Consider the following 27,716-nt stretch of genomic DNA (forward strand, 5'->3'; position numbering starts at 1 on the left):
GTGGCCATGTTGGCGGGAGAGTCACATGACTAGTTGTGTTTGGTGGCCATGTTGGCAGGAGAGTCAGGTGACTAGTTGTGTTTGGTGGCCATGTTGGCGGGAGAGTCAGGTGGCTAGTTGTGTTTGATGGCCATGTTGGCAGGAGAGTCAAGTGACTAGTTGTGTTTGGTGGCCATGTTGGCAGGAGAATCAGGTGACTAGTTGTGTTTGGTGGCCATGTTGGCAGGAGAGTCAGGTGAATAGTTGTGTTTGGTGGCCATGTTGGCGGGAGAGTCACATGACTAGTTGTGTTTGGTGGCCATGTTGGCAGGAGAGTCAGGTGACTAGTTGTGTTTGGTGGCCATGTTGGCAGGAGAGTCAGGTGACTAGTTGTGTTTGGTGGCCATGTTGGCAGGAGAGTCAGGTGACTAGTTGTGTTTGGTGGCCATGTTGGCAGGAGAGTCAGGTGACTAGTTGTGTTTGGTGGCCATGTTGGCAGGAGAGTCAGGTGACTAGTTGTGTTTGGTGGTCATGTTGGCAGGAGAGTGGTTTGTGAGTCTGCTGACATCAGATGTGTAAGTGAGACAGTATTGGCAGTCAAAGTTGCATCAGATGTCACGTGCATGTTGTATGACAAATACCTGGAATATAAAAAGATCTTGAATAAAAACAAACCCAGTTATTGAAAAATGCATTGATTTCAATTGGGATCATTTTTGACCGCACTCGTGTAGGTATTGGGAGGTTGTGCATCCAAGGGTTAACTTCTGTTTTTTTTATTTTTTTTAATGAAAAGAAAAATGTCATTATTTTTCCCCTTTTCCTGGTCAGTTTACCAAATCTTGACAAGTGTGGAGTCGAGCCATGGCACTGTCTTTCTTGCTCTGTTATCTAACACATTAGTTGAGCTATAGCTGATGTACGGGGCTTTGATTGATTGATTGACTGATGTCAGTCATGTGGGGTGGAATTACAGACTGGACAGACAGGACAAATTGTGAAAACAGGACAGGAAATATAGATCAAATAATCTGTGTTACTTTTAACTTACTTTGTGATTGACAGCAGGCTGACAGTCCTCAAGGCGCACACCAAAAGCCTTTGGACTGCTGGTCTTTTTGGACTTCTTCATGATACTGATGCCCCACGGTGCCTTGTTGTCATCTAAGTCCAGACACAGAAGTCAAATGTATGCTTACATTTGTTGATTTAATGTCCACAAAAACAGCAAATATAGTTTTCTCAAAATACTCCTTAAATATTATGTAACTATCAGTTGCATTTAGAAGTTATTATTTTTCGGCCCTTATTAACTGCACTTACTATTTTTGATATTTGACGGTGGCGGGGGCGTTGTGGTGCTTTTGCATACTTGCCAACCTTGAGACCTCCGATTTCGGGAGGTGGGGGGGCGTGGTTGGGGCGGGGGCGTGGTTAAGAGGGGAGGAGTATATTTACAGCTAGAATTCACCAAGTCAAGTATTTCATATATATATATATATATATATATATATATATATATATATATATATATATATATATATATATAAGAAATACTTGACTTTCAGTGAATTCTAGCTATATATATATATATATGCTTATATATATATACACATATATACACATATATATATATATATATATGTATATATATATATATATATATATATATATATATATACACACATATATATATATATATATAAATAAGAGAAATACTTGAATTTCAGTGTTCATTTATTTACACATATACACACACATAACACTCATCTACTCATTGTTGAGTTAAGAGTTGAATTGTCCATCCTTGTTCTATTCTCTGTCACTATTTTTCTAACCATGCTGAACACCCTCTCTGATGATGCATTCTGCTTCGTCTCCTTGTTGTGTGCGCAGTTGTGCACTGCACTCTCTAAAAGCTGTAGATGTTATTGTCACATATGCATGTACAGTAGATGGCAGTATTGCCCTGTTTTAGAGTGTCACACATTGCTGTTTACGGCAGACAAACTGCTTTACGGTAGACGAAAACGTGACTGCTGTTGTTCTGTGTTGTTGCCGCGCTGGGAGGACGTTAATGAAACTGCCTAACAATAAACCCACATAAGAAACCAAGAACTCACCCTCCATCATTCTACAGTTATAACGTCATTGGGCAGGCATGCTGTTTTAATGTGGGAAAGCGGACGTGAAAACAGGCTGTCGACACGTCACTCAGGTCCGCCTGAATTTCGGGAGAAAATTTGTTACGGGAGGTTTTCGGGAGAGGCGCTGAATTTCGGGAGACTCCCGGAAAATCCGGGAGGGTTGGCAAGTATGACTTTTGAGACAACAGAGGCCTAAAAGCTTTATGTTGTTATATCATTTGAATGATAATTGTTTACAGCTTACGAAAACCTTGATTTGAAAATCTCAGAAAATCTGGGTTTTTCAAAAACTTTAAACCATGATCACCAAAATGATAAGAAATAAAGGCTTGACAGATCTCACTTTGCATGTAGGGTTCATATCATATAATATATATAAAACCCAAAAGCGGTCTAGTTGGCAAATTGTGCAAATAATCATTATAATTTAGAATTTAATGGCAGCAACACATGGCAAAAAATTTGTCACAGGGGCATTTTTACCACTGTGTTACATGGCCTTTCCTTTTAACAACACTCAGTAAACGTTTGGGAACTGAGGAGACACATTTTTGAAGCTTCTCAGGTGGAATTCTTTCCCATTCTTGCTTGATGTACAGCTTAAGTTGTTCAACAGTCCGGGGGTTCTCCGGTGTGGTATTTTAGGATTCATAATGCGCCACACATTTTCAATGGGAGACAGGTTCGGACTACAGACAGACCAGTCTAGTACCCGCACACTACTCACTTACTACGAAGCCACGCTGTTGTAACATGTGGCTTGGCATTGTCTTGCTGAAATAAGCAGGGGCGTCCATGAAAAAGACTTTGCTTGGATGGCAACATATCTTTCTCCAAAACCTGTATGTACCTTTCAGCATTAATGATGCCTTCACAGATGTGTAAGTTACCCATGTCTTGGGCACTAATACACCCCCATACCATCACAGATGCTGGCTTTTCAACTTTGGGCCTAGAACAGTCCGGATGGTTCTTTTCCTCTTTGGTCCGGAGGACACAACGTCCACAGTTTCCAAAAACAATTTGAAATGTGGACTCGTCAGACCACAGAACACTTTTCCACTTTTTCATCAGTCCATCTTAGATGAGCTCGAGCCAAGCAAAGCGGCGGCGTTTCTGGGTGTTGTTGATAAATGGCTTTGGCTTTGCATAGTTGAGTTTTAACTTGCACTTACAGATGTAGCGACGAACTGTAGTTACTGACTGTGGTTTTCTGAAGTGTTCCTGAGCCCATGTGGTGATATCCTTTACACAGGGATGTAGCTTTTTGATGCAGTACCGCCTGAGGGATCGAAGGTCACGGCCTGACCGCTTACATGCAGTGATTTCTCCAGATTCTCTCAACGTTTTGATGATAGTACGGACCGTAGATGGTGAAATCTCTAAATTCCTTGCAATAGCCCGCTGAGAAATGTTGTTCTTAAACTATTGGACAATCTCCTCACGCATTTGTTGACAAAGTGGTGACCCTCGCCCCATCCTTGTTTGTGAATGGAAGCTGCTTTTATACCCAATCATGGCACCCACCTGTTCCCAATTAGCCTGTTCACCTGTGGGATGTTCCAAATAAGTGTTTGATGAGCATTCCTCAACTTTCTCTGTGTTTTCTGCCACTTGTGCCAGCTTTTTTGAAACATGTTACAGGCATCAAATTCCAAATGAGCTAGTATTTGCAAAAAATAACAAAGTTTACCAGTTCGAACATTAAATATCTTGTCTTTGCAGTCTATTCAATTGAATATAAGTTGAAAAGGATTTGCAAATCATTGTATTCTGTTTTTATTTACCATTTACACAACGTGCCAACTTCACTGGTTTTGGGTTTTGTACGTACGTACGTACGTACGTACGTACGTACGTACGTACGTACATGCATCAAGGCTGTCAAAGTTAACGCAATAAAAACGTGTTAACTAAAAATTTGAATTACGCCACTAACTTTTTTAAGGGCCGATTAACTCACACGTGTCCTGTTTGACCCTCGGGCGATGCCGTAGCGGAGGGAACTTGGCTGCAGTTCACTTGCTACTGATGAGCCACAAGCGAGCAGAAATGGACAAAGGAAAGTTGTACACCTAATGGAAATATCAGGCTCAAAGCCATGGCAGGTTGTTCTCCCGACAAGAAAGGACTCTTTCGCCGTGAGAAGAGGCGACATCCCTGCAGCAAACGCCTGCTGCGCGCGTCGTTCAGGTGGGTGGTGCTTCACTTCCGTGTTCAGATTACGGATAAGGTGCAGTGATAACATAACATTTAGATTGTTACTGTGACTGCTTTAGTAAGTAAGATGACATGAAAGCGCAACAGAAATGAAAGACGGTCGGCAGGAAGTAGAAAGGAGACTTTGTATTGCAAACAGTCGATCCAACATCAGAACATATCAAGACACTTTTTCAAACCAAGCACACACTTTTCCAACTTCAAAATAAAAGCGCTACGCTATACATCTGGTTTAACTGCATTTACAAAATGAAAAGGTCTGTGGAGGGGGGCGTGGCCTGCGGGCCTGCCGCGAGCGGGGTGTGTAAGGACAATATTATGTCAGACCCACTCGACATCCATTGCATTCGGTCTCCCCTGGGGCGGGGGGTTACCCACATATCCTTAAGTACACTTGTACACGAAGGCAGTAAGTTCAACACCTTCCGCTCATCAAAACTCTGAACACCAGGTTGACTGATGGAGGCCAGATTTATTGATAATTGAAAGGATGAAACTGTAGGACACAAACATTGTAAATGTAAATGCATGAATTAAATGAACTTAATAATGTCATATCACAGACCACAGATTATCAAGTATTCTATTTGAATTAAATCTAAGTTTAACTTTGTCACACATCACTGTATGTGTTGTTATAATTACTAATACCAGTGACAGTTTCTACTGTTTAAATTGTCTAAAGTAACAGTACAACAAACGTCCACTAGATGGCGGCAGATAAAACAAATGACAGTTAGCCGACATGAACGGGTAATGCAATCAGAGATCGTCTAACATCATAAAACACACACATTTCACAGCTAAATATGACTCATTGTGTCCTACGAACATTAAATATGGGTACATACGAACGATGCCACGAACAGCATAAGATGTGATAGTTGTTTGCTGAGAAACACGAGGAATGAAGCGGAGTTGTGCGCACCTGTCTGAAATCCTTCCGAGTCTAAACACGTGTTTCTTAAAGGTACAGCTCACTTAACAGAACCAACTGAAATGACTCGGAAATAAACACACTCTAAATAAAGTAATCTTAATAACTGAGGCAGAACAGCGGTCCTCTCCAAGGTTTCTCATAGTCATTCAAATCGACGTCCCACGGCGGTGAGTTTTTCCTTGCCCTTATGTGGGCTCTGTACCGAGGATGTCGTTGTGGCTTGTGCAGCCCTTTGAGACACTTGTGATTTAGGGCTATATAAATAAACATTGATTGATTGAAGGACCGGCCTTGAAGCACAGCTGGCAGGTGATTGGATTACCCAGCTGGGGCTGATCATCCAATCACCTGCCATGCTTATTAGAAGCAGCCGGGCCGAGACACGGTTGTTGGAGTTGGAGCGAGAGGGAGTGGGTGGTATGCTGGAGAGCAGAGCGTGTACACAAATAAAAACACTATTGAACCCTGAATACCGGGCTCTCGTGCAAGTTTGTGGTGATCAGAAGAACCCACTAGAGGGCAACCTCTACAAGGTCTTACATAATCATCATGCTTTGTCACAAGGGGTGGGCGACAGATCCGGTATTTTTTTGGCACCGACCGCAACCAGCCGGTACTACCAGGTACCGATTCAAGTAAGATCCAGCGGTGCTCGCGAGCACTCGAGAGGAAAACAGGCGATTTCGAAGCGGACATGCTTAGTAATCTTGCAACCCATCAATGTTTCATGACAAAAACCCAATCATGCCAAACAGAAAACGCTCTAAAGTGTCGCTCGTCTTTTCCAAATGCGATGCTGATGCAGATTATGCTCACATTTTTCCTTGCCCTTATGTGGGCTCTGTACCGAGGATGTCGTTGTGGCTTGTGCAGCCCTTTGAGACACTTGTGATTTATGGCTGTATAAATAAACATTGATTGATTGAAGGACCGGCCTTGAAGCACAGCACGCTCCAACTCCAACAACCGTGTCTCGGCCCGGCTGCTTCTAATAAGCATGGCAGGTGATTGGATGATCAGCCCCAGCTGGGTAATCCAATCACCTGCCAGCTGTGCTTTAAGGCCGGTCCTTCAATCAATCAATTTTGTGACGTAAAAATCAAGGCAATCTGAGGAAGCACCTGATTAAACACAAGTAAAAAGCCTACTGTATAAGAATACATTAGCTTTGCATTTTGACTATCAACAGTTATCATAATAAGCTCGGTTCCTCGTACTGTACTTTGTAATGTTAATGTTTCTTTGGTATATTATAACCCTGTGGAGGGGGGCGTGGCCTGCGGGCCTGCAGCGAAGCGGGGTGTGCCAGGACCGGCTTCGAAATCAGCGACAGGTGCGTAGACGGCCCACCTGGGCCTGGTTATCTAATCACCCGTCGCTCTGTTAAAAGGCAGCAGCCGGGGGGAGAGAGGGTTGGAGCTGGAGGGGAGCTGGCGTGAGAGCGAGAGCGAGTGAGAAAGAGACTGAAGGACAATTGCTGAAAAGCAGCCGGGGACAATTCATCAAAATAAAAAAACACTATTGTAACCCTGAAAAGGACTCTCATGTCGGTGCTTGGTGGTCTGAAGAACTCCCAGGAGGGCAACCTCCACAGACACATTTAATGCGCCCTATAATCCAGACCTGAATAGACCCGCTCATCGGCAGTGCGCCTTATAATCCGGTGCGCCCTATGGTCCGGAAAATACGGTATATGACGAATATAACTGTATGTAAACTTCTAGCTGAGATTAGATAGAACTTTATTATTGTACATTGATCGGGGTGGCATTTTTTTGGACAGATCAAAGCGTGTTTGTACCCACCAGCTTTGGATGATGGATTCACTGCGGTGTTTTCAGTCTTAGCCAAAAGGAAGGGAGGAATCCCACGATGACTCCCAGGAGAAGAATCGGGTTGGTTGCCTGAAAAACTGTTCCAAATGATAAACAATTTTGTAATAATGTACATAAAAAAGGAATAATAGCACAACTTGACTTCCAGCTGTTCCATGCATTACTCCAGAAACAATTGCTCTTTGTCCTATTTTTTGTGTGCTGGTGTTTACATTGCTGGCCTGTCATTGATGTGTGAAAAGGGGTAAAGGTGATCAGAAAAAAAGGATGTACAGTGACTTCCAAATAAATAAACTACAGTTGTATGGTAAAACCGGTACTAGTATAGTACCGCGATATTAATGAATCATATTCGGTACTATACCGCCTCTAAAAAAGTACCAGTTGTTAACGGGCATGACAGCGCGTCGTCGTCACTGGTTTTATGAGCAGAGGAGCATGTTCGGCAGCGCACAGTCACAGAGTACTTATAAACAGACACTGTGTAGACAGAAAAGGGAGAACGGACGCATTTTGGCTTAAAAACTGACGATAAAGGTGAAGTTATAACACTGGAAGACCCTCAGGAAGAGGTGCTTTAAGACATGGCTAGCTAGCTAGCAGCTAACTGTTTTAGCTACTTCTAAATCACTAATCCTCGTCTCCACGGCAACAAATAAAGTATGTTTCTTACAAGTATCATCCCTGCAGGACGAGGATGGGTGGATCTACACCTGACATCCACTGTAATGATACCAAGTCCAGGAGCGTATCTCGTCGATACTACAATATTTACATCGATATTTTTAGCAAAAAAGTATAATATGTTTATAAACTCAGGAAATATGTCCATGGACTTTGAATATGACCAGTGTATGATCCTGTAACTACTTGGTATCTGATTGATACCCAAATTTGTGGTATCATCCAAAACTAATGTAAAGTATCAAACAGCAGAAGAATAAGTGTGTGGGGGGAGGTGTAGTCAGCGCTGCCTGCAGGAGGAAAAGTCACCGCCGCTGGCCATGGTGCTGAGGACGAGCACCATCGGGCAGGGGCGTGGCATGTGCTGACGGCGAGACACAGCTGGCAGGTGATTAGATTTCACAGGTGGTACGTGATAATCTAACCATCTGTTGTCTTTAACAGTAAGCGGCTGGGAGCAAGAGGGGGAGAGAGGATACGTAGGTGGCTGAAAAGTCGCTTGAGAGAGAACTTTGTGAAAACAATCTGATGATTAAAACCTTGGCTCCGGTGCTGTGTCTAACAGTGGAACTACGGGGAAGTACTTCCACTAAGTGATTATTACATTTTAACAGAAGTGTACATAGAACATGTTAAAAGAGAAAGTAAGCAGATATTAACAGTTAATGAACAAGTAGATTAATAATTAATTTTTACAGCTTGTCCTTAATAATTTTGACAAAATAATAGAATATAAATGACATAATATGTTACTGCATATGACTAATTAGGAGCCTTTGTTTGCTTACTTACTACTAAAAGACAAGTTGTCTCGTATGTTCACTATTTTATTTAAGGACAAACTTGCAATAATAAACATATGTTTAATGTACCATAAGATTTTTTTAATGCAATTTGTTTTGGTCAATATCAATATATAAGTCTGAGGCGCGAGGGTGTAAAATTAGCTTAAAAACTTACCATGCTAAAGTTACTATGCTAAAATGCGAACATGTGTCAGGTACCAAGCTACAGGACTCTGGGGTGTTCGGCTGAAAAACTGGCTAAAAAAGTTAGCACGCTAACAGTTAGCATGTATCAAGTACCAAGTCATATGAGTCAGCGGCGTTTGGCTCAAAAATTGGTTAAAAAGTTAGCAAGTTAACGTTAGCATGCTAACAGTATGTATCAAGTACTGAGTTATAATACAAACCCTGTTTCCATATGAGTTGTGTTAGATGTGAATATAAACGGAATACAATGATTTGCCAATCATTTTCAACCCATATTCAGTTGAATATGCTACAAAGACAACATATTTGATGTTCAAACTCATAAACTTTATTTTTTGAGTGCCAAAGTAGTTGGGAAAGGGCATGTTCACCACTGTGTTACATGGCCTTTCCTTTTAACAACACTCAGTAAACGTTTGGGAACTGAGGAGACACATTTTTTAAGCTTCTCAGGTGGAATTCTTTCCCATTCTTGCTTGATGTACAGCTTAAGTTGTTCAACAGTCCGGGGGTCTCTGTTGTGCTATTTTAGGCTTCATAATGCGCCACACATTTTCAATGGGAGACAGGTCTGGACTACAGGCAGGCCAGTCTAGTACCCGCACTCTTTTACTATGAAGCCACGTTGATGTAACACGTGGCTTGGCATTGTCTTGCTGAAATAAGCAGGGGCGTCCATGGTAACGTTGCTTGGATGGCAACATATGTTGCTCCAAAACCTGTATGTACCTTTCAGCATTAATGGTGCCTTCACAGATGTGTAAGTTACCCATGTCTTGGGCACTAATACACCCCCATACCATCACAGATGCTGGCTTTTCAACTTTGCGCCTATAACAATCCGGATGGTTCTTTTCCTCTTTGGTCCGGAGGACACGACGTCCACAGTTTCCAAAAACAATTTGAAATGTGGACTCGTCAGACCACAGAACACTTTTCGACTTTGTATCAGTCCATCTTAGATGAGCTCAGGCCCAGCGTAGCGGACGCCGTTTCTGGGTGTTGTTGATAAACGGTTTTCGCCTTGCATAGGAGAGTTTTAACTTGCACTTACAGATGTAGCGACCAACTGTAGTTACTGACAGTGGGTTTCTGAAGTGTTCCTGAGCCCATGTGGTGATATCATTTACACACTGATGTCACTTGTTGATGCAGTACAGCCTGAGGGATTGAAGGTCACGGGCTTAGCTGCTTACGTGCAGTGATTTCTCCAGATTCTCTGAACCCTTTGATGATATTACGGACCGTAGATGGTGAAATCCCTAAATTCCTTGCAATAGCTGGTTGAGAAAGGTTTTTCTTAAACTGTTCAACAATTTGCTCACGCATTTGTTGACAAAGTGGTGACCCTCGCCCCATCCTTGTTTGTGAATGACTGAGCATTTCATGGAATCTACTTTTATACCCAATCATGGCACCCACCTGTTCCCAATTTGCCTGTTCACCTGTGGGATGTTCCAAATAAGTGTTTGATGAGCATTCCTCAACTTTATCAGTATTTATTGCCACCTTTCCCAACTTCTTTGTTACGTGTTGCTGGCATCAAATTCTAAAGTTAATGATTATTTGCAAAAAAAAAAAAAAAAAAGTTTATCAGTTTGAACATCAAATATGTTGTCTTTGTAGCATATTCAACTGAATATGGGTTGAAAATGATTTGCAAATCATTGTATTCCGTTTAAATTTACATCTAACACAATTTCCCAACTCATATGGAAACGGGGTTTGTACTTTGAGGTGTTCTGGATTAAAAATTGGCAAATAAAGTTAGCATGCTACTATTAAGATGCTAACAGTTAACATTAGAGATGACCGATAGTATTGGCCTGCTGATATTATCGGCCTATAAATGCTTTAAAATGTAATATCGGAAATTATCGGTATGTTGTTGTTTTTTTTATTATCGGTATGTTTTTTTTTTTTGTTTTTTTTTTTTATTAAATCAACATAAAAAACACAAGTTACACTTACAATTAGTGCACCAACCCAAAAAACCTCCCTCCCCCATTCACACTCATTCACACAAAAGGGTTGTTTCTTTCTGTTATTAATATTCTGGTTCCTACATTATATATCAATATATATCAATACAGTCTGCAAGAGATACAGTCCGTAAGCACACATGATTGTGCGTGCTGCTGGTCCACTAATAGTACTAACCTTTAACAGTTAATTTTACTCATTTTCATTAATTACTAGTTTATATGTAACTGTTTTTATATTGTTTTACTTTCTTTTTTATTCAAGAAAATATCCATCCATCTTCTTCCGCTTATCCGAGGTCGGGTCGCGGGGGCAGCAGCCTAAGCAGGGAAGCCCAGACTTCCCTCTCCCCAGCCACTTCATCCAGCTCCTCCCGGGGGATCCCGAGGCGTTCCCAGGCCAGCCGGGAGACATAGTCTTCCCAACGTGTCCTGGGTCTTCCCCGTGGCCTCTTACCGGTCGGACGTGCCCAAAACACCTCCCGAGGGAGGCGTTCGGGTGGCATCCTGACCAGATGCCCAAACCACCTCATCCGGCTCCTCTCGATGTGGAGGAGCAGCGGCTTTACTTTGAGCTCCCCCCGGATGGCAGAGCTTCTCACCCTATCTCTAAGGGAGAGACCCGCCACCCGGCGGAGGAAATTCATTTCGGCCGCCTGTACCCGTGATCTTGTCCTTTCGGTCATGACCATAGGTGAGGATGGGAACGTAGATCGACCGGTAAATCGAGAGCTTTGCCTTCCGGCTCAGCTCCTTCTTCACCACAACGGATCGATACAGCGTCCGCATTACTGAAGACGCCGCACCGATCCGCCTGTCGATCTCACGATCCACTCTTCCCTCACTCGTGAACAAGACTCCGAGGTACTTGAACAACTCTACTTGGGGCAAGAGCTCCTCCCCAAACCGGAGATGGCACTCCACCCTTTTCCGGGCGAGAACCATGGACTCGGATTTGGAGGTGCTGATTCCCAAGAAAATATTTTTAATTTATTTATCTTATTTTATTTTATTAATTTTTTTTAAAAAGGACCTTATCTTCATCATACCTGGTTGTCCAAATTAGGCATAATAATGTGCTTTTTCCACGACTGTATATATCGGTTGATATCGGTATCGGTAATTAAAGAGTTGGACAATATCGGAATATCGGATATCGGCAAAAAGCCATTATCGGACATCCCTCGTTAACATGTGTAGAGTAACAAGTTATATGAGTCCGAGGCGCTAGGGTGCAAAATTAGCTTAAAAACTTACCATGCTAAAGTTAGTATGCTAGCATGCTAACATGTGTCAGGTACCAAGCTACAGGACCATACTTGCCAACCTTGAGACCTCCAATTTCGGGAGGTGGGGGGTGGTTGCGGGGGGCGTGGTTGGGGCGGGGGCGTGGTTAAGAGGGGAGGAGTATATTTACAGCTAGAATTCACCAAGTCAAGTATTTCATATATATATATATATATATATGTATATATATATATATATATATATATATATATATATATATATATATATATATATATATATATATATATATATATATATACCTGTGTATATATATATATGTATATATACATATATATATATATCTATCTATCCCCGCGACCCCGAAGGGAATAAGCGGTAGAAAATGGATGGATGGATGGATGGATGGATATAGATATATATATATATATATAAAAGAAATAATTGACTTTCAGTGAATTCTAGCTATATATATATATATATATATATATATATATATATATATATAGATTTGAGAAACACCTTGCGGTGCAGCTTGAACACATCATCAGTAAAGAACCGAGGTTCATTGGGTGTTTCGGGTCTTTGATCTCTATACACCCTCGCCTGGGCGACCCAACCGGGGCTGATCAGGCCCCGGCTTGTGTCCAAGCAGCGAACTACTCCATCTGTCTCCCCTCTTGATCCACAACCACCTAGAGGCTTTCTCAGCAGCCTCACTGATATTTCTGGTGGCTTTTCTCTCCAGCAACCCTCTGATTCCAAGAAGTCTGAATGCTTGATGCACAGATTGCCCTAGAAAGCCCCTGCAGCCCACTTCTATAGGCTCACAGCGGGTCCTCCAGCCGCTCTCTCTGCATGTCTCGACCAGCTCAAGGTATTTGGCCTTCTTTCGCTCATGGGCCTCCTCCATCCGGTCTTCCCAGGGGACTGTAAGTTCCAGCAGCACAACTTGTTTCGTTGAGTCAGAATTTAAGACAAGGTCTGGCCTCAGCGATGTCCTTGCTATGCGCTCTGGAAACTTCAGCTGTCTGCCGAGATCCACCTGAAGCTGCCAGTCACGGGCTGTGGCTAGCAGTCCGGTTGGGGCCTTAAATCCAGCCTGTGGTTTGTCCCCTGCCTTGACGAAGGAGATGTTATGCCTGACTGGGAGCTGACGTTTGTTCTGCTGGATTCCAGTGCCAATGGTGTCTGCTACTGCCTTCAGCACCTGGTCGTGGCGCCAAGTGTACCTCCCCTCTCCCAGGGCTTTAGGGCAGCAGCTCAGGATGTGCTCCAGGGAACCCCGTGCCTTGCACAGTGGACATTCAGGTGTTTCTACTAGCCCCCAGCAATGAAGATTGGATGGACTTGGGAGGACATCATACACTGACTGGATCAGGAACTTGAGTCTTGCTGGTTCTGACTTCCAAAGTTCTGTCCAGGTGATCTTCCGGGTAGATGCGTGGTCCCAATTTGTCCAGGCTCCTTGCTGGCGCATGGCCACTGTCTTGCTCCGGCGTTCCTCCTCAACCTCTGCACGGATCTCTCCCTGCACCATCAGCCGTCTCTCTCGACCCTGGGCTTTGTCGTAGCGTGGTCTTGTATGGCTACCCAGCCCAGCTCGACCGACCGCCACAGCACCTACTAAGACGCCATGTCTCAGCCTTGCTTCTGCCTGGTCAACGGCCTCCTGTGCCTTCCACTTCCTCCCAGTTCTGACCTTGATGCCAGCAGAGTAGACTCTGGTGTCAGATGAGTCTCTGTAAAGTAACACCTCCCTGGCTCTGGTGACTTTAAACTCCTCAGTCAATCCGGTGAAGGGAAGTTGCAGCTTGTTGGTGTTCCCATACAGGGCGATGCTGCTTAGGCTCTTCGGCAAGCCCAGCCACCTACGCAGGTACTGGCTGATGTTGCGTTCAAAGCCCTCCACAATGGTTACTGGCACTTCGTAGATGAGCAGCGGCCAATGGATTCTCGGCAGGATGCCATGTTGGTATATCCAAGCCTTGAACTTCCCGGGGAGGCCCGACTTGTCCACTGCTGATAGCCAGGTCTTCAGCTCCACATGGGCTGACTGCACTGCTGCCTTGTCCTTCAGGGTGCTGTCAAAAATCTTCCCCAGACTCTTCACAGGCTTTTCTGACACTGATGGTATGGGGACTCCATCCAGGCTGAAGCGGTGTTTGTTCTCCACTCTCCCCTTCCTCAAAACCAGGGACCTGGACTTGGCTGGCTTGAACATCATTCTCGCCCATGTGATGATCCTTTCCAGTCCGCGGAGGAGCCACCGACACCCTGTCACTGATGATGTTGTGACAGTCAGATCATCCATGAAGGCTCGGATCGGAGGTTGGCGAATGCCGGAACTGGACTTCGGACCCCTGCATTCCACTTCTGCTGCCTTGACCAGCATGTTCATCGCTAGGGCGAACAGTGCCACTGATATGGTGCACCCTGTGATGATGCCCTTCTCCAGGCGGTGCCATGCAGATGTTATTGCTCCAGAGGTGAATCTCAGATTGAAACTACTGTAGTAGTCTCGTATGAGTTCAGTGATCTTCTCTGGAACATGATGTGTCGTCAAGGCTGTTGTCACGAGCTTGTGTGGAATGGATCCATAGGCATTGGCAAGGTCAAGCCAAAGGACAGCCAGGTCTCCTTGATTTTCCCTTGCCTCCCGGATCAGCTGGGTAACCACTCCTGTGTGTTCCAAGCAGCCTGGCATGCCTGGGACTCCTCCCTTCTGCACTGTGGTGTCGATGTACGAATTCCTCAGGAGGTACTCTGTCAACCTGTTGGCAAGAATCTTGAAAAAGATCTTGCCTTCCACGCTGAGCAGGGAGATGGTACGGAACTGCGTGATGTCACTTGCATTCTCCTCCTTTGGTATCCAGACACCCTCTGCATGGCGCCACTGCTTGGCTGCCTTCCCCCTCCGCCATACTACCCTGATGAGTCTCCACAGCCTCTCCAGGAGTCTCGGGCAATGCTTGTAGACTTTGTATGGCACTCCACTCGGGCCTGGGGTTGCGCTGGTCCTTGCGGCTCGGACGGTGTCCCTGACTTCTGCCAAGGTGGGCTCTTTGATGTTAAACTGAAAGGAGGGTTCTGATGGTGTGGGTAGCCCTCTGCAGGGGGGAAGATCTTCTTCTCTCCTACTGTCGCTGTATGTGTTACTGAGGTGCTGATTGATCTCCTCTTCAGAGCAGACAAGGGTCCCGCTCCGCTTCTGCCCCAGCAGCTGTTTCGTAAATCCAAAAGGGTTTGCTATGAAGGCAGTGCGCTTGCGCGCCCTCTCTCTGCCCCTTCTCCTATGTCCCTCAGCACGTCGGAGAGAGATGAGCTTCTGCTTCAGGATGTCCCTGAGCTCTGACAGGGCTGGTCGTTCCTCCTCACTCGCCCTCTTATACTGATGTTTTAAGGCCTTCAGTTCTTTCCTGAGCTGGGCGATCTTGGTCTCCCGCCGGTTTGGCCTGGCGATGTTCTGAGCCTTGGGTTGTTTGATGCCAAATCTCTCAGCACCCATGCTGATGATCAGTGTACTCATCAGCTGCAGTCGCCGATCAACTTCCCCTCTGCATGCTGCATCAAGGGTAGCATCAACATCCTCGTCAAACTGTCGCCATTCAGATTCCTTGTTTGCAGCAGGCCATAAGACCCGGCGCTGTTCAGATGGTTTGCCGGGTACAGCATGTTGAGCATGGAGGTTCTGGACACTGTGGGGTGACTCCGGTTCCTGCTCCTCCTCCGTCTCACCAGGGTCAGTACTAGGCACTGGCTCTGTGCGTTGCTCAGCTTGCTTTCTCCTTATGCAGCCCATCCTGGTCTGGTGGATCCTCAGGCCTCATACATATATATATATATATATATATATATATATATATATATATATATATATATATCAATAAAAGAAATACTTGAATTTCAGTGTTCATTTATTTACACATATACACACACATAACACTCATCTACTCATTGTTGAGTTAAGGGTTGAATTGTCCATCCTTGTTCTATTCTCTGTCACTATCTTTCTAACCATGCTGAACACCCTCTCTTATTATGCATTGCTGTGTGGCACGCACAAAAGTGCTTTCATCAAATGCACTAGATGGCAGTATTGTCTTGTTTAAGAGTGTCACAACATTGCTGTTTACGGCAGACGGACTGCTTTACTGTAGACATTCTTTATATTGTGGGAAAGCGGACTCAGGTCCGCGTGGAGCTGGAGGGGGCGTGGCCTCAAGCTCCGCCTGAATTTCGGGAGATTTTTGGGAGAAAATTTGTCCCGGGAGGTTTTCGGGAGAGGCGCTGAATTTCGGGAGTCTCCCGGAAAATCCGGGAGGGTTGGCAAGTATGTACAGGACTCTGGGGTGTTCGGCTGAAAAACTGGCTATAAAAGTTAGCATGCTAACAGTTAGCATGCATCAAGTACTAAATCATATGAGTCTGATGCGTTTGGCTCTAAAATTGTTTAAAAAGTTAGCAAGTTAACGTTAGCATGCTAACAGTCAGTATGTATCAATATCAACAATAAAGGAGACTTTCTGCTATATTGCTAACCTGTGTTTCCTGTAGTCATTCAGCTTTTTGTTGATCAGAGCCTGTCTTGATGAACCAACATCCTACAACACATGGAAATAACAATAAAGCAGTCAGTCCGAGTCTGAGTTGGGTTTTCCAAGAATGAACGTATTTGACCTCATTGTCCATCTTGCTGTTCTCCCTGATGAGCTTGATCCACGCCAACATATCGTCCCTGCTCTCCGCCTGGAGCAGATACTCGCAGAAGTTCTGGGTGGTCAGTCTCAGAGTGTGCTTCCGCTTTGTTTCGCTGTAAGCGATGTCGATCAGGCAGCCACAAATGCTGATCGGGGGGTATTCGTCCAGACCTGGACCAGCACCTTCCCCGTGAAGGACAGCCTCTCTTTTGTCTTTGTACAGGAGGACCCAATGCGGACGCAGCACGGAAAAGACGTGTTTCCAAGGACGTATGCCACCACCGACCTTCTGGAAAATAACAAGAGATGGACAACATTGGGGTGTATAAGTTACACAAAATATATGAAATAGCAAAACCAGTGAAGTTGGTACGTTGTGTAAATGGTAAATAAAAACAGAATACAATGATTTGCAGAACCGATTCTGTTCATAACTTTTATGGACAGAACTTCTAGTCGCAGTCAGGGTGTTGAGGGGATCCGGTTTGGTGGCTGCGGGATTAGGTCTCTGCTTTTTGTGGTCCTGATGGCTTCATCTGGCCAGGATCTTCAGCTCTCGCTGGATCGGTTCGCAGCCGAGTGTGAAGCGACTGGGATGAGAATCAGCACCTCCAAGTCCGAGTCCATGGTTCTCGCCCGGAAAAGGGTGGAGTGCCATCTCCGGGTTGGGGAGGAGATCTTGCCCCAAGTGGAGGAGTTCAAGTACCTCGGAGTCTTGTTCACGAGTGAGGGGAGAGTGGATCGTGAGATCGATAGGCGGATCGGTGCTGCGTCTTAAGTAATGCGGACGCTGTATCGATCCGTTGTGGTGAAGAAAGAGCTGAGCCGGAAGGCAAAGCTCTCAATTTACCGGTTGATCTACGTTCCCATCCTCACCTATGATCACGAGCTTTGGGTTATGACCGAAAGGACAAGATCACGGGTACAAGCGGCCGAAATGAGTTTCCTCCGCCGGGTGGCGGGGCTCTCCCTTAGAGATAGGGTGAGAAGCTCTGTCATCCGGGAGGAACTCAAAGTAAAGCCGCTGCTCCTCCACATCGAGAGAAGCCAGATGAGGTGGTTCGGGCATCTGGTCAGGATGCCACCCGAACGCCTCCCTAGGGAGGTGTTTAGGGCACGTCCGACCGGTAGGAGGCCACGGGGAAGACCCAGGACACGTTGGGAAGACTATGTCTCCCGGCTGGCCTGGGAACGCCTCGGGATCCCCCGGGAAGAGCTGGACGAAGTGGCTGGGGAGAGAAAAGTCTGGGCTTCCCTGCTTAGGCTGCTGCCCCCGCGACCCGACCTCGGATAAGCGGAAGAAGATGGATGGATGGATGGACAATGATTTGCAAATCCTGTTCAACTTATATTCAATTGAATAGACTGCAAAGACAAGATACTTAATTGTCCGAACTGGAAAACTTTGTTGTTTTTTTGCAAATATTAGCTCATTTGGAATGTGATGCCTGCAACATGTTTCTAAAAAAGCTTGCACAGGTGACAAAAAAGACTGAGAGAGTTGAGGAATGCTCATCAAACACTTATTTGGAACATTCTTAACAGGTGAACAGGCTAATTGGGAACAGGTGGGTGCCATGATTGGGTATAAAAGCAGCTTCCAGGAAATGCTCAGTCATTCACAAACAAGGATGGGGCGAGGGTTACCACTTTGTCAACAAATGCGTGAGCAAATTGTCGAACAGTTAAAGAACTTTTCTCAACAAGCTATTGCAAGGAATTTAGGGATTACACCATGTCCGGTGTGTACAAACCCCGTTTCCATATGAGTTGGGAAATTGTGTTAGATGTAAATATAAATGTAATACAATGATTTGCAAATCATTTTCAACCCATATTCAGTTGAATATGCTACAAAGACAACATATTTGATGTTCAAACTGATAAACATTTTTTTTTTTAGCAAATAATCATTAACTTTAGAATTTGATACCAGCAACACGTGACAAAGAAGTTGGGAAAGGTGGCAATAAATACTGATAAAGTTGAGGAATGCTCATCAAACACTTATTTGGAACATCCCACAGGTGAACAGGTCAAATTGGGAACAGGTGGGTGCCATGATTGGGTATTAAAGTAGATTCCATGAAATGCTCAGTCATTCACAAACAAGGATGGGGCGAGGGTCACCACTTTGTCAACAAATGCGTGAGCAAATTGTTGAACAGTTTAAGAAAAACCTTTCTCAACCAGCTATTGCAAGGAATTTCGGGATTTCACCATCTACTGTCCGTAATATCATCAAAGGTTTCAAAGAATCTGGAGAAATCACTGCACGTAAGCGATATTACAGACCTTCGATCACTTAGGCGGTACTGCATCAAAAAGCGACATCAGTGTGTAAAAGATATCACCACATGGGCTCAGGAACATTTCAGAAAACCACAGTCAGTAACTACAGTTTGTCGCTACATCTGTAAGTGCAAGTTAAAACTCTACTATGCAAAGCCAAACCCATGTATCAACAACACCCAGAAACGCCGCCGGCTTCGCTGGGCCTGAGCTCATCTGGCTTTCATTATTCTGCATGAACCTAATCACTCTGTCTTCAGGAGGTGGAATCATTAGGCATGAATCATTAAGTGCAATCATTTTTTTTTTTACCTTGCCCTTTTCTGTGAGAATCTGTTTGTAGTGTAGCCAGCCTTCCTTGCGGATGTTGCTGAAATTGATTGTCCCCAGTTCAGAAGTGGAGTGATGTTTGGACCGGGCTTCCTCCTGTGCTTTCAAGTTCTCAAGAGACTAACACAATGCATTGCATTTATCAACAGGTTTTTTTGGGGGGAAAATTGTCCAATGACAAATATACAGTATTTTGTACTTTTTTATAATAGGCAGTATTTGCTACAAAACACAGTGACAAAAACTCACCTCATTGATGAAAAAGCTCTTGACTCTTTTTGGTAGTTTTCTGTCAGAGACAATGCGAACAAATTCCGTCTTATGTTCAGGCATCAAGTATGATACTGTATGATTACATTGTACAAAACCCAAAACCAGTGAAGTCGGCCCGTTGTGTAAATGGTAAATAAAAACAGAATACAATGATTTGCTAATTATTTTCAACTTATATTCAATTGAATAGACTGCAAAGACAAGATACTTAATGTTCGAACTGGTAAACTATGTCATTTTTTGGAAATATTAGCTCATTTGGAATTTGATGCCTGCGACATGTTTCAAAAAAGACTGATAAAGTTGAGGAATGCTCGTCAAACACTTATTTGGAACATCCCACAGGTGAACAGGGTAATTGGGAACAGGTGGGTGCCATGATTGGGTATAAAAGCAGCTTCCCTAGGATGGGGCGAGGGTCACAACTTTGTGAACAAATGCGTGAGGAAATTGTCGAACAGTTTAAGAACAACATTTCTCAACCAGCTATTGCAAGGAATTTAGGGATTTCACCATCTACGGTCCAGCTTTCTGTCTTGCCTCTGGTGTTGGCGGTCGCATTTTTCTCCGCTCCCTCCTTCCCGGCTCGCTCTCTTCGTTTTGTCTTGTCTGAACTTTGAAGCCTCTTTCTTTGCGCTGTCCTCAAATCTAAACATCAAACATGGATATGATCAGCTGGACTCTCGACGCAATTGACAAAGTCTTTTCGATAAGGAAAAGAGGTTCGGGGGAGCCTGGCTGCCCTGATGGAACCATTGCTGTGGGGTACGTGAGAGACTCCTGGGATGAATGGAGAATCATGTGCCTCTCAGTCCTTTCCATCGAGGACGTGGAAGACATCTACCTGTTTGGAACCATGATCGCGAGGCACCTGCTGATTGGGCTGGGCATTGCTCTGGTCTATCGTCAAATTCGGAAGACGATGGCAGTCACTCAAGGAGCCCAAAGGCTGTTCGTCGCAATGGAAGGTTTGGGTCGGGCTGTGGGATCACAGACTGCAGCGATTTCTGATCTCAATCGCAAGATGGATCACATCATGGAGAAGTTTGCTGAGAAGGAGAATTGAATTGAATTTGAGAAAAACCAGCATGGACAAATAGAGCAGGCAAGTCATTGTTTTTTTTGACTGCTCGCGGGAAACAACATCTTAATCTACGATTTGACTCCCTCGAATGGCCTTGACGCAGGAACAGGCTGTTCTGAAAAACACCCCCGAGGACACATCAACAATGGACGCTTTTGACCTCCCTTTCCATCAACAACTCCTGGTGTCAAACTCTTAGATCGGCCCCAGTCCACAAAAACATTTCAACATCACACCCAAGAAAATTGGGCATACATGCACGCACCCGCCCCTTCCCCAACCAACGCCTTCACCACCGCTTGTTTGCTCCAACTCCCCCTCCCTCTGTTGCGAGTTTGTTGTGACTACATGTAACGTGTTTATGTGTGCATTGCAAATTAGTTTTTTTCCCTTGGACTCAGTCTGGACCCCCTCCTTTGGGTCCAGCCTTTGACTGATGTTTTTTTTACTCTTCCCCCCTTTTCCAATATCACCTTTTTCCCACCTTTTTTAAGGAGCGCCGTAAAAATGGCTGCTCTGTTGGCGGTCTCGTCTTGTCTCCCTGTAACGTATGTCTGCTCTTAGTGGGATTGTAACGAAAATTTACTTTTCAGTTCAAATGTGTTAAGAATTGACAATAAATCATCTTGAATCTTGTAATATCATCAAAAGTTTCAGAGAACGTAGAGAAATCGCTGCACATAAGCGGCAAGGCCGAAAACCAACATTAAATGCCCATGACCTTCGATCCCTCTGGCGGTACTGCATCAAAAAGCGACATCAGTGTGTAAAGGATATCACCACATGGGCTCAGGAACACTTCAGAAATCACTGTCAGTAACTACAGTTGGTCGCTACATCTGTAAGTGCAAATTAAAACTCTACTATGCAAAGCCAAAGCCATTTATTAACAACACCCATAAAGGCTGCCGGCTTCGCTGGGCCCGAGCTCATCTAAGATGGACTGATGCAAAGTGGAAAAGTGTTCTGTGGTCTGACCAGTCCACATTTCAAATTGTTTCTGGAAACTGTGGACGTTGCGTCATCCGGACCAAAGAGGAAAAGAACCATCAGACAGTTATAGGCGCAAAGTTGAAAAGCCAGCATCTGTGATGGTATGGGGGTGTATTAGTGCCCAAGACATGGGTAACTTACACATCTGTGAAGGCACCATTAATGCTGAAAGGTACATACAGGTTTTGGAGCAACATATGTTGCCATCCAAGCAACGTTACCATGGACGCCCCTGCTTATTTCAGCAAGACAATACGAAGCCACGTGTTACAACAGCGAGGCTTCATAGTAAAAGAGTGCGGGTACTAGACTGGCCTGCCTGTAGTCCAGACCTGTCTCCCATTGAAAATGTGTGGCGGATTATGAAGCCTAAAATACCACAACAGAGACCCCCGGACTGTTGAACAACTTAAGCTGTACATCAAGAAAGAATGGGAAAGAATTCCACCCGAAAAGCTTAAAAAATTGGTCTCCTCAGTTCCCAAACGTTTACTGAGTGTTGTTAAAAGGAAAGGCCATGTAACACAGTGGTAAAAATGGCCCTGTGCCAACTTTTTTGCAATGTATTGCTGCTATTAAATTCTAACTTAATGATTATTTGCAAAAAAAATTAAATACTTTTCTCAGTGTGAACATTAAATGTCTTGTCTTTGCAGTCTATTCAATTGAATATAAGTTGAAAAGGATTTGCCAATCATTTTATTCTGTTTTTATTTACCATTTACACAACGGGCCAACTTCACTGGTTTTGGGTTTTTTAAAACTACATGAAAATACATTCCTGGAACAATAACAAGATGTTTGTAAAAAGTTAAAAAGCCGAGTGTTGGAGCTTACGAGAAAACATGTCCCTCTTCCCTAAAGGTGTTCAGACCTTCATCACAGGACTTGGACCTCTCCGTCGTAATGGCCAGCAAATATGAAGAGCGGCGTCCTTTAATACTACCTGACATATATACAACAAGAACAAAAGTAAGATTGGTGGATGAAAATGCCGATAGAAAGTATTCGTAAACCATAGTCAATTCAGAGAAAATACTACAAAAGAGCATATTGTTGTAAGAACATGTATTTTCGTATGTTTAGAGCAGGGGTCGGCAACCTTTACCACTCAAAGAGCCATTTTGACCCGTTTCACAAATTAAAGAAAACAATGGGAGCCACAAAACTCTTTTGAAATTTAAATTGAAATAACACTGCATAAAAAGTTTTTTTTTTTGCTTTGTGCTATGTATAAACCAAGGGTCTCAGACACGCGGCCCGCACTTTAATATGAAAATGTAATGTTAGTGCGCCCCACGAGTTTTATATGAATGATGCTTGACAGGGTCACACTTGCCAACTCTCCCGATTTTTCCGGTAGACTCCCGAATTTCAGGTCAACTATTCTCTCGAATGTATGCTGATTTTCACCCAAACAACAATAATAAGGGCGTGCCGTGATGTCACTACCTTTAGCGCCCTCTACGGCCTGAACAAACAGCGTGCCAGCCCAGTTATATGTTATATGAGGCTTCTGCAGACACACAGCAGTGACTGCAAGGTATACTTAGTCAACAGCCATACAAATCACACTGAGGGTGGCGATATAAACAACTTTAACACTCTTACTAATATGCGCTACACTGTGAACCCACACCAAACAAGATGACTAACACATTTCGGGAGAACATCCGCACCGTAACACAACAGAACAAATACCCAGAATCCCATGCATCCCTAACTCTTCCGGGCTACTTTATACACCCCCGCTACCACCAAAGCCCGCCACCCCAACCCTGCCCCCCCACAAATCAACAACACCCCCACAGCCCCCGTGCGTGGATTGAGGTGGGCAGGGTTTGGTGGTAGCAGGGTGTGTAATGTAGCCCGGAAGAGTTAGGGATGCATGGGATTCTGGGTATTTGTTCTGTTGTGTTTATGTTGTGTTACGGTGTGGATGTTCTCCCGAAATGTGTTTGTCATTCTTGTTTGGTGTGGGTTCACAGTGTGGCGCATATTAGTAACAGTGTTATAGTTGTTTATACGGCCACCGTCAGTGTGATCTGTATGGCTGTTGAACAAGTATGCCTTGCTGTCACTTAGTGTTTGAGCAGACGCCGCATACAAAATGTGACTAGGCCGGCACGCTGTTTCTTAGGTGAAAAAGCGGACGCAACGACAGGTTGTAGAGGACGCAAAATGCAGTGCCATCACGGTACGCCCTCAATTTCGTTGTCCGTGTGAAAATCGGAGAATGTTTGCCCCGGGAGAGGAAGTGAAATCCGGAAGTCTCCCGGAAAAATCGGGAGGGTTGGCAAGAATGCAGCTGAGCCGCAGTGTTGGCATTGTTCATACTGCCACTCTTAGTGTGACATGTACGGCTGTTGGGTAAACAGTGACGTGCGGTGAGGTTGATGGCTGGTGAGGCACTGACTTCATCACAGTCAGATTTACAAACATATGAACCCTAAAGAGTATCTTATTCACCATTTGATTGGCAGCAGTTAACGGGTTATGTTTAAAAGCTCATACCAGCATTCTTCCCTGCTTGGCACTCAGCAACAAGGGTTGGAATTGGGGGTTAAATCACCAAAAATTATTCCCGGGCGCGGCGCCGCTGCTGCCCACTGCTCCCCTCACCTCCCAGGGGGTGATCAAGGGATGGGTCAAATGCAGAGGACAAATTTCACCACACCTAGTGTGTGTGTGACAATCATTGGTACTTTAACTAAACACATACAAACTGTAGCACACAAAAAAGCACATTTAATTAAAAAAACGTTATTATGGTCTTACCTTTACTTATAAGTGCGGGAACAGTGGTGTTCGTGTTGGAGGAGTTGTGAATGAATGAAATATGAAATCCATGCTGCAGTCTGCAGGTGTACCTAATGTTGTGTCCCTGCAGTCGTTCACGGCTCCTCCGGCGCGAGCATTGTTGTTTTTGCACTTTTTGGCTTCTTGTTAAGTGACTTTTTTTGGGTGGATTCGGTCTTGCACGTGGAGGGTTTGGGTGTGGCCTTTGGTTGAGGTGGCGCTCCCGTTGGGGGGTGCATTCTGCGGCGAGGGTGCATTAACCGGCACCAGGAGGCGGGATTACTGCGAGCCTCACACAGTGCGTCTTCGCAGCAGTTTTATGATTGCTCAGCACAAGAAATACGTTCCACACATACAGTTGTTGACAAAATACACTGTACATTATATACCTCAGCTACTGTAACTAAACTATGGAAATGTATAATATAGTTCATATAGCAATACGGTCTCACTGCACAGCAGGCCAGCAGTTAGCCGAGTCCGCAATCCATGGTGAGGCACAACTGAGTGACGTGCCTCAACTGGCTGCTGATTACCGCACCGTCTCTTCTCAGTATTTGAACGACAAATGTGAAAATTCAGCGATTTTGAATAAAAATAATCTAAAACTGGTGAAGTTAAATGGAAAATAACTTTATAGTATAATCACTGAATACATTGAACAATTTAATTAATTTTTTTTCTTTTTAATTTTTTTTTCTTTCCATGATGGCAGGTGAGGTCCCGCCTCACCAGCCTCCAGTGACCGCACGTCACTGTGGGTAAGTATGACCTTCATTCACTCATGTGCAGTGTTTTCTAAGTCAAGATGATGGTGCCATTAGTTTATTATCGGGCACAATGAAATCTTGGCCAGGTTTTGTTAATTATAGACTATATAAGTTGTGACTTATTTATCGTTTAAAACGGACCAAACTTGCCACAAAATTAACAAGAAGAAGATAGATTTTTCTAAAATAACTTTAAAGATTGAAGGTTGCTCGGCATTGTACGTGGGTGCTCTTGCCCCGAAGCACCCACGGGATCGGCGCTTATGTACCACCGTATATCACAGGCCTGGGCAATTATTTTGACTTGGGGGGGGCCAAATTTTCAGGAACACCAGTACAAAACCTCACATTAATGTCTGATTGAATGCTAAAAACGTTATGACAGACCGCCTTAAAAAACGGAATCGAATTAAAATTTTTTTACTGAATGAGACACCCAGAATGTACATGAAAATAAAGAATGCGGGATTTACAATATTAACTATGAAGGATAAAACACTGAATATTGACAACATATGAACGTCACATATAACGTATATATACATATATACATACGTATATATGTATATATGTATATATATATATGTATATACATATACATATATGTATATATATACATATATGTATATACTTATATATATATACCTCCTCTCTGAGCTGCCACCTTACCGTGGTAGAGGAGTTTGCGTGTCCCAATGATCCTAGGAGCTATGTTGTCCGGGGGCTTTATGCCCCCTGGTAGGGTCTCCCAAGACAAACTGGTCCTAGGTGAGGGATCAGACAAAGAGCAGCTCGAAGACCTCCATGACGAATAAAAATAAAGGACCCAGATTTCCCTCGCCCGGACGCGGGTCACCGGGGCCCCCCTCTGGAGCCAGGCCCGGAGGTGGGGCACGATGGCGAGCGCCTGGTGGCCGGGCCTGTCCCCATGGGGCCCGGCCGGGCACAGCCCGAAGAGGCAACGCGAGTCCCCCCTCCAATGGGCTCACCACCCATAGCAGGGGCCATAGAGGTCGGGTGCATTGTGAGCTGGGCGGCAGCCGACGGCAGGGCACTTGGCGGTCCGATCCTCGGCTACAGAAGCTAGCTCTTGGGACGTGGAACGTCACCTCGCTGGGGGGGAAGGAGCCTGAGCTAGTGCGCGAGGTTGAGAAGTTCCGGCTAGATATAGTCGGACTCACTTCGACGCACAGCAAGGGCTTTGGAACCAGTTCTCTCGAGAGGGGCTGGACTCTCTTCCACTCTGGCGTTGCCGGCAATGAGAGGCGACGGGCTGGGGTGGCAATTCTTGTTGCCCCCCGGCTCAGAGCCTGCACGTTGGAGTTCAACCCGGTGGACGAGAGGGTAGTTTCCCTCCGCCTTCGGGTGGGGGGACGGGTCCTGACTGTGGTTTGCGCTTACGCGCCAAACCGCAGCTCAGAGTACCCACCCTTTTTGGATTCGCTCGAGGGAGTACTTGAGAGTGCTCCCCCGGGTGATTCCCTCGTTCTACTGGGGGACTTCAATGCTCATGTTGGCAGCGACAGTGAAACCTGGAGAGGCGTGATTGGGAAGAATGGCCGCCCGGATCTGAACCCGAGTGGTGTTCTGTTATTGGACTTTTGTGCCCGTCACAGATTGTCCATAATGAACACCATGTTCGAACATAAGGGTGTCCATATGTGCACTTGGCACCAGGACACCCTAGGCCGCAGTTCCATGATCGACTTTGTAGTTGTGTCATCGGATTTGCGGCCTCATGTTTTGGACACTCGGGTGAAGAGAGGGGCGGAGCTTTCAACCGATCACCACCTGGTGGTGAGTTGGCTGCGATGGTGGGGGAGGATGCCGGACAGACCTGGCAGGCCCAAACGCATTGTGAGGGTTTGCTGGGAACGTCTGGCAGAGTCTCCTGTCAGAGAGAGTTTCAATTCCCACCTCCGGAAGAACTTTGAACATGTCACGAGGGAGGTGCTGGACATTGAGTCCGAGTGGACCATGTTCCGCACCTCTATTGTCGAGGCAGCTGATTGGAGCTGTGGCCGCAAGGTAGTTGGTGCCTGTCGTGGCGGTAATCCTAGAACCCGTTGGTGGACACCGGCGGTGAGGGATGCCGTCAAGCTGAAGAAGGAGTCCTATCGGGTTCTTTTGGCTCATAGGACTCCTGAGGCAGCGGACAGGTACCGACAGGCCAAGCGGTGTGCGGCTTCAGCGGTTGCGGAGGCAAAAACTCGGACATGGGAGGAGTTCGGGGAAGCCATGGAAAACGACTTCCGGACGGCTTCGAAGCAATTCTGGACCACCATCCGCCGCCTCGGGAAGGGGAAGCAGTGCACTATCAACACCGTGTATGGTGAGGATGGTGTTCTGCTGACCTCGACTGCGGATGTTGTGGATCGGTGGAGGGAATACTTCGAAGACCTCCTCAATCCCACCAACACGTCTTCCTATGAGGAAGCAGTGCCTGGGGAA

The 27,716-nt window shown here is 45.1% G+C and overlaps 1 protein-coding gene across 1 annotated transcript in view; it reads right to left on the reverse strand.

Moving 5' to 3' along the window:
- LOC133606854 (rho GTPase-activating protein 23-like) overlaps positions 1 to 27,716 on the reverse strand; it is a 105,541-nt gene that overhangs the window by 41,815 nt on the left and 36,010 nt on the right. Inside the window, exons 8-14 of the mRNA XM_061961233.1 lie at positions 22,534 to 22,642; positions 19,596 to 19,635; positions 19,329 to 19,466; positions 16,705 to 17,013; positions 16,567 to 16,628; positions 7,092 to 7,198; positions 1,031 to 1,143 (exon numbers count right to left, since the gene is read on the reverse strand). Of these exons, the coding sequence (XP_061817217.1) occupies positions 1,031 to 1,143; positions 7,092 to 7,198; positions 16,567 to 16,628; positions 16,705 to 17,013; positions 19,329 to 19,466; positions 19,596 to 19,635; positions 22,534 to 22,642 (878 nt within the window). The remainder of the gene's footprint in view (positions 1 to 1,030; positions 1,144 to 7,091; positions 7,199 to 16,566; positions 16,629 to 16,704; positions 17,014 to 19,328; positions 19,467 to 19,595; positions 19,636 to 22,533; positions 22,643 to 27,716) is intronic.

The sequence above is a fragment of the Nerophis lumbriciformis genome, linkage group LG05 (genome assembly GCF_033978685.3).
Source record: "Nerophis lumbriciformis linkage group LG05, RoL_Nlum_v2.1, whole genome shotgun sequence".
NCBI classification, from domain to species: domain Eukaryota; kingdom Metazoa; phylum Chordata; class Actinopteri; order Syngnathiformes; family Syngnathidae; genus Nerophis; species Nerophis lumbriciformis.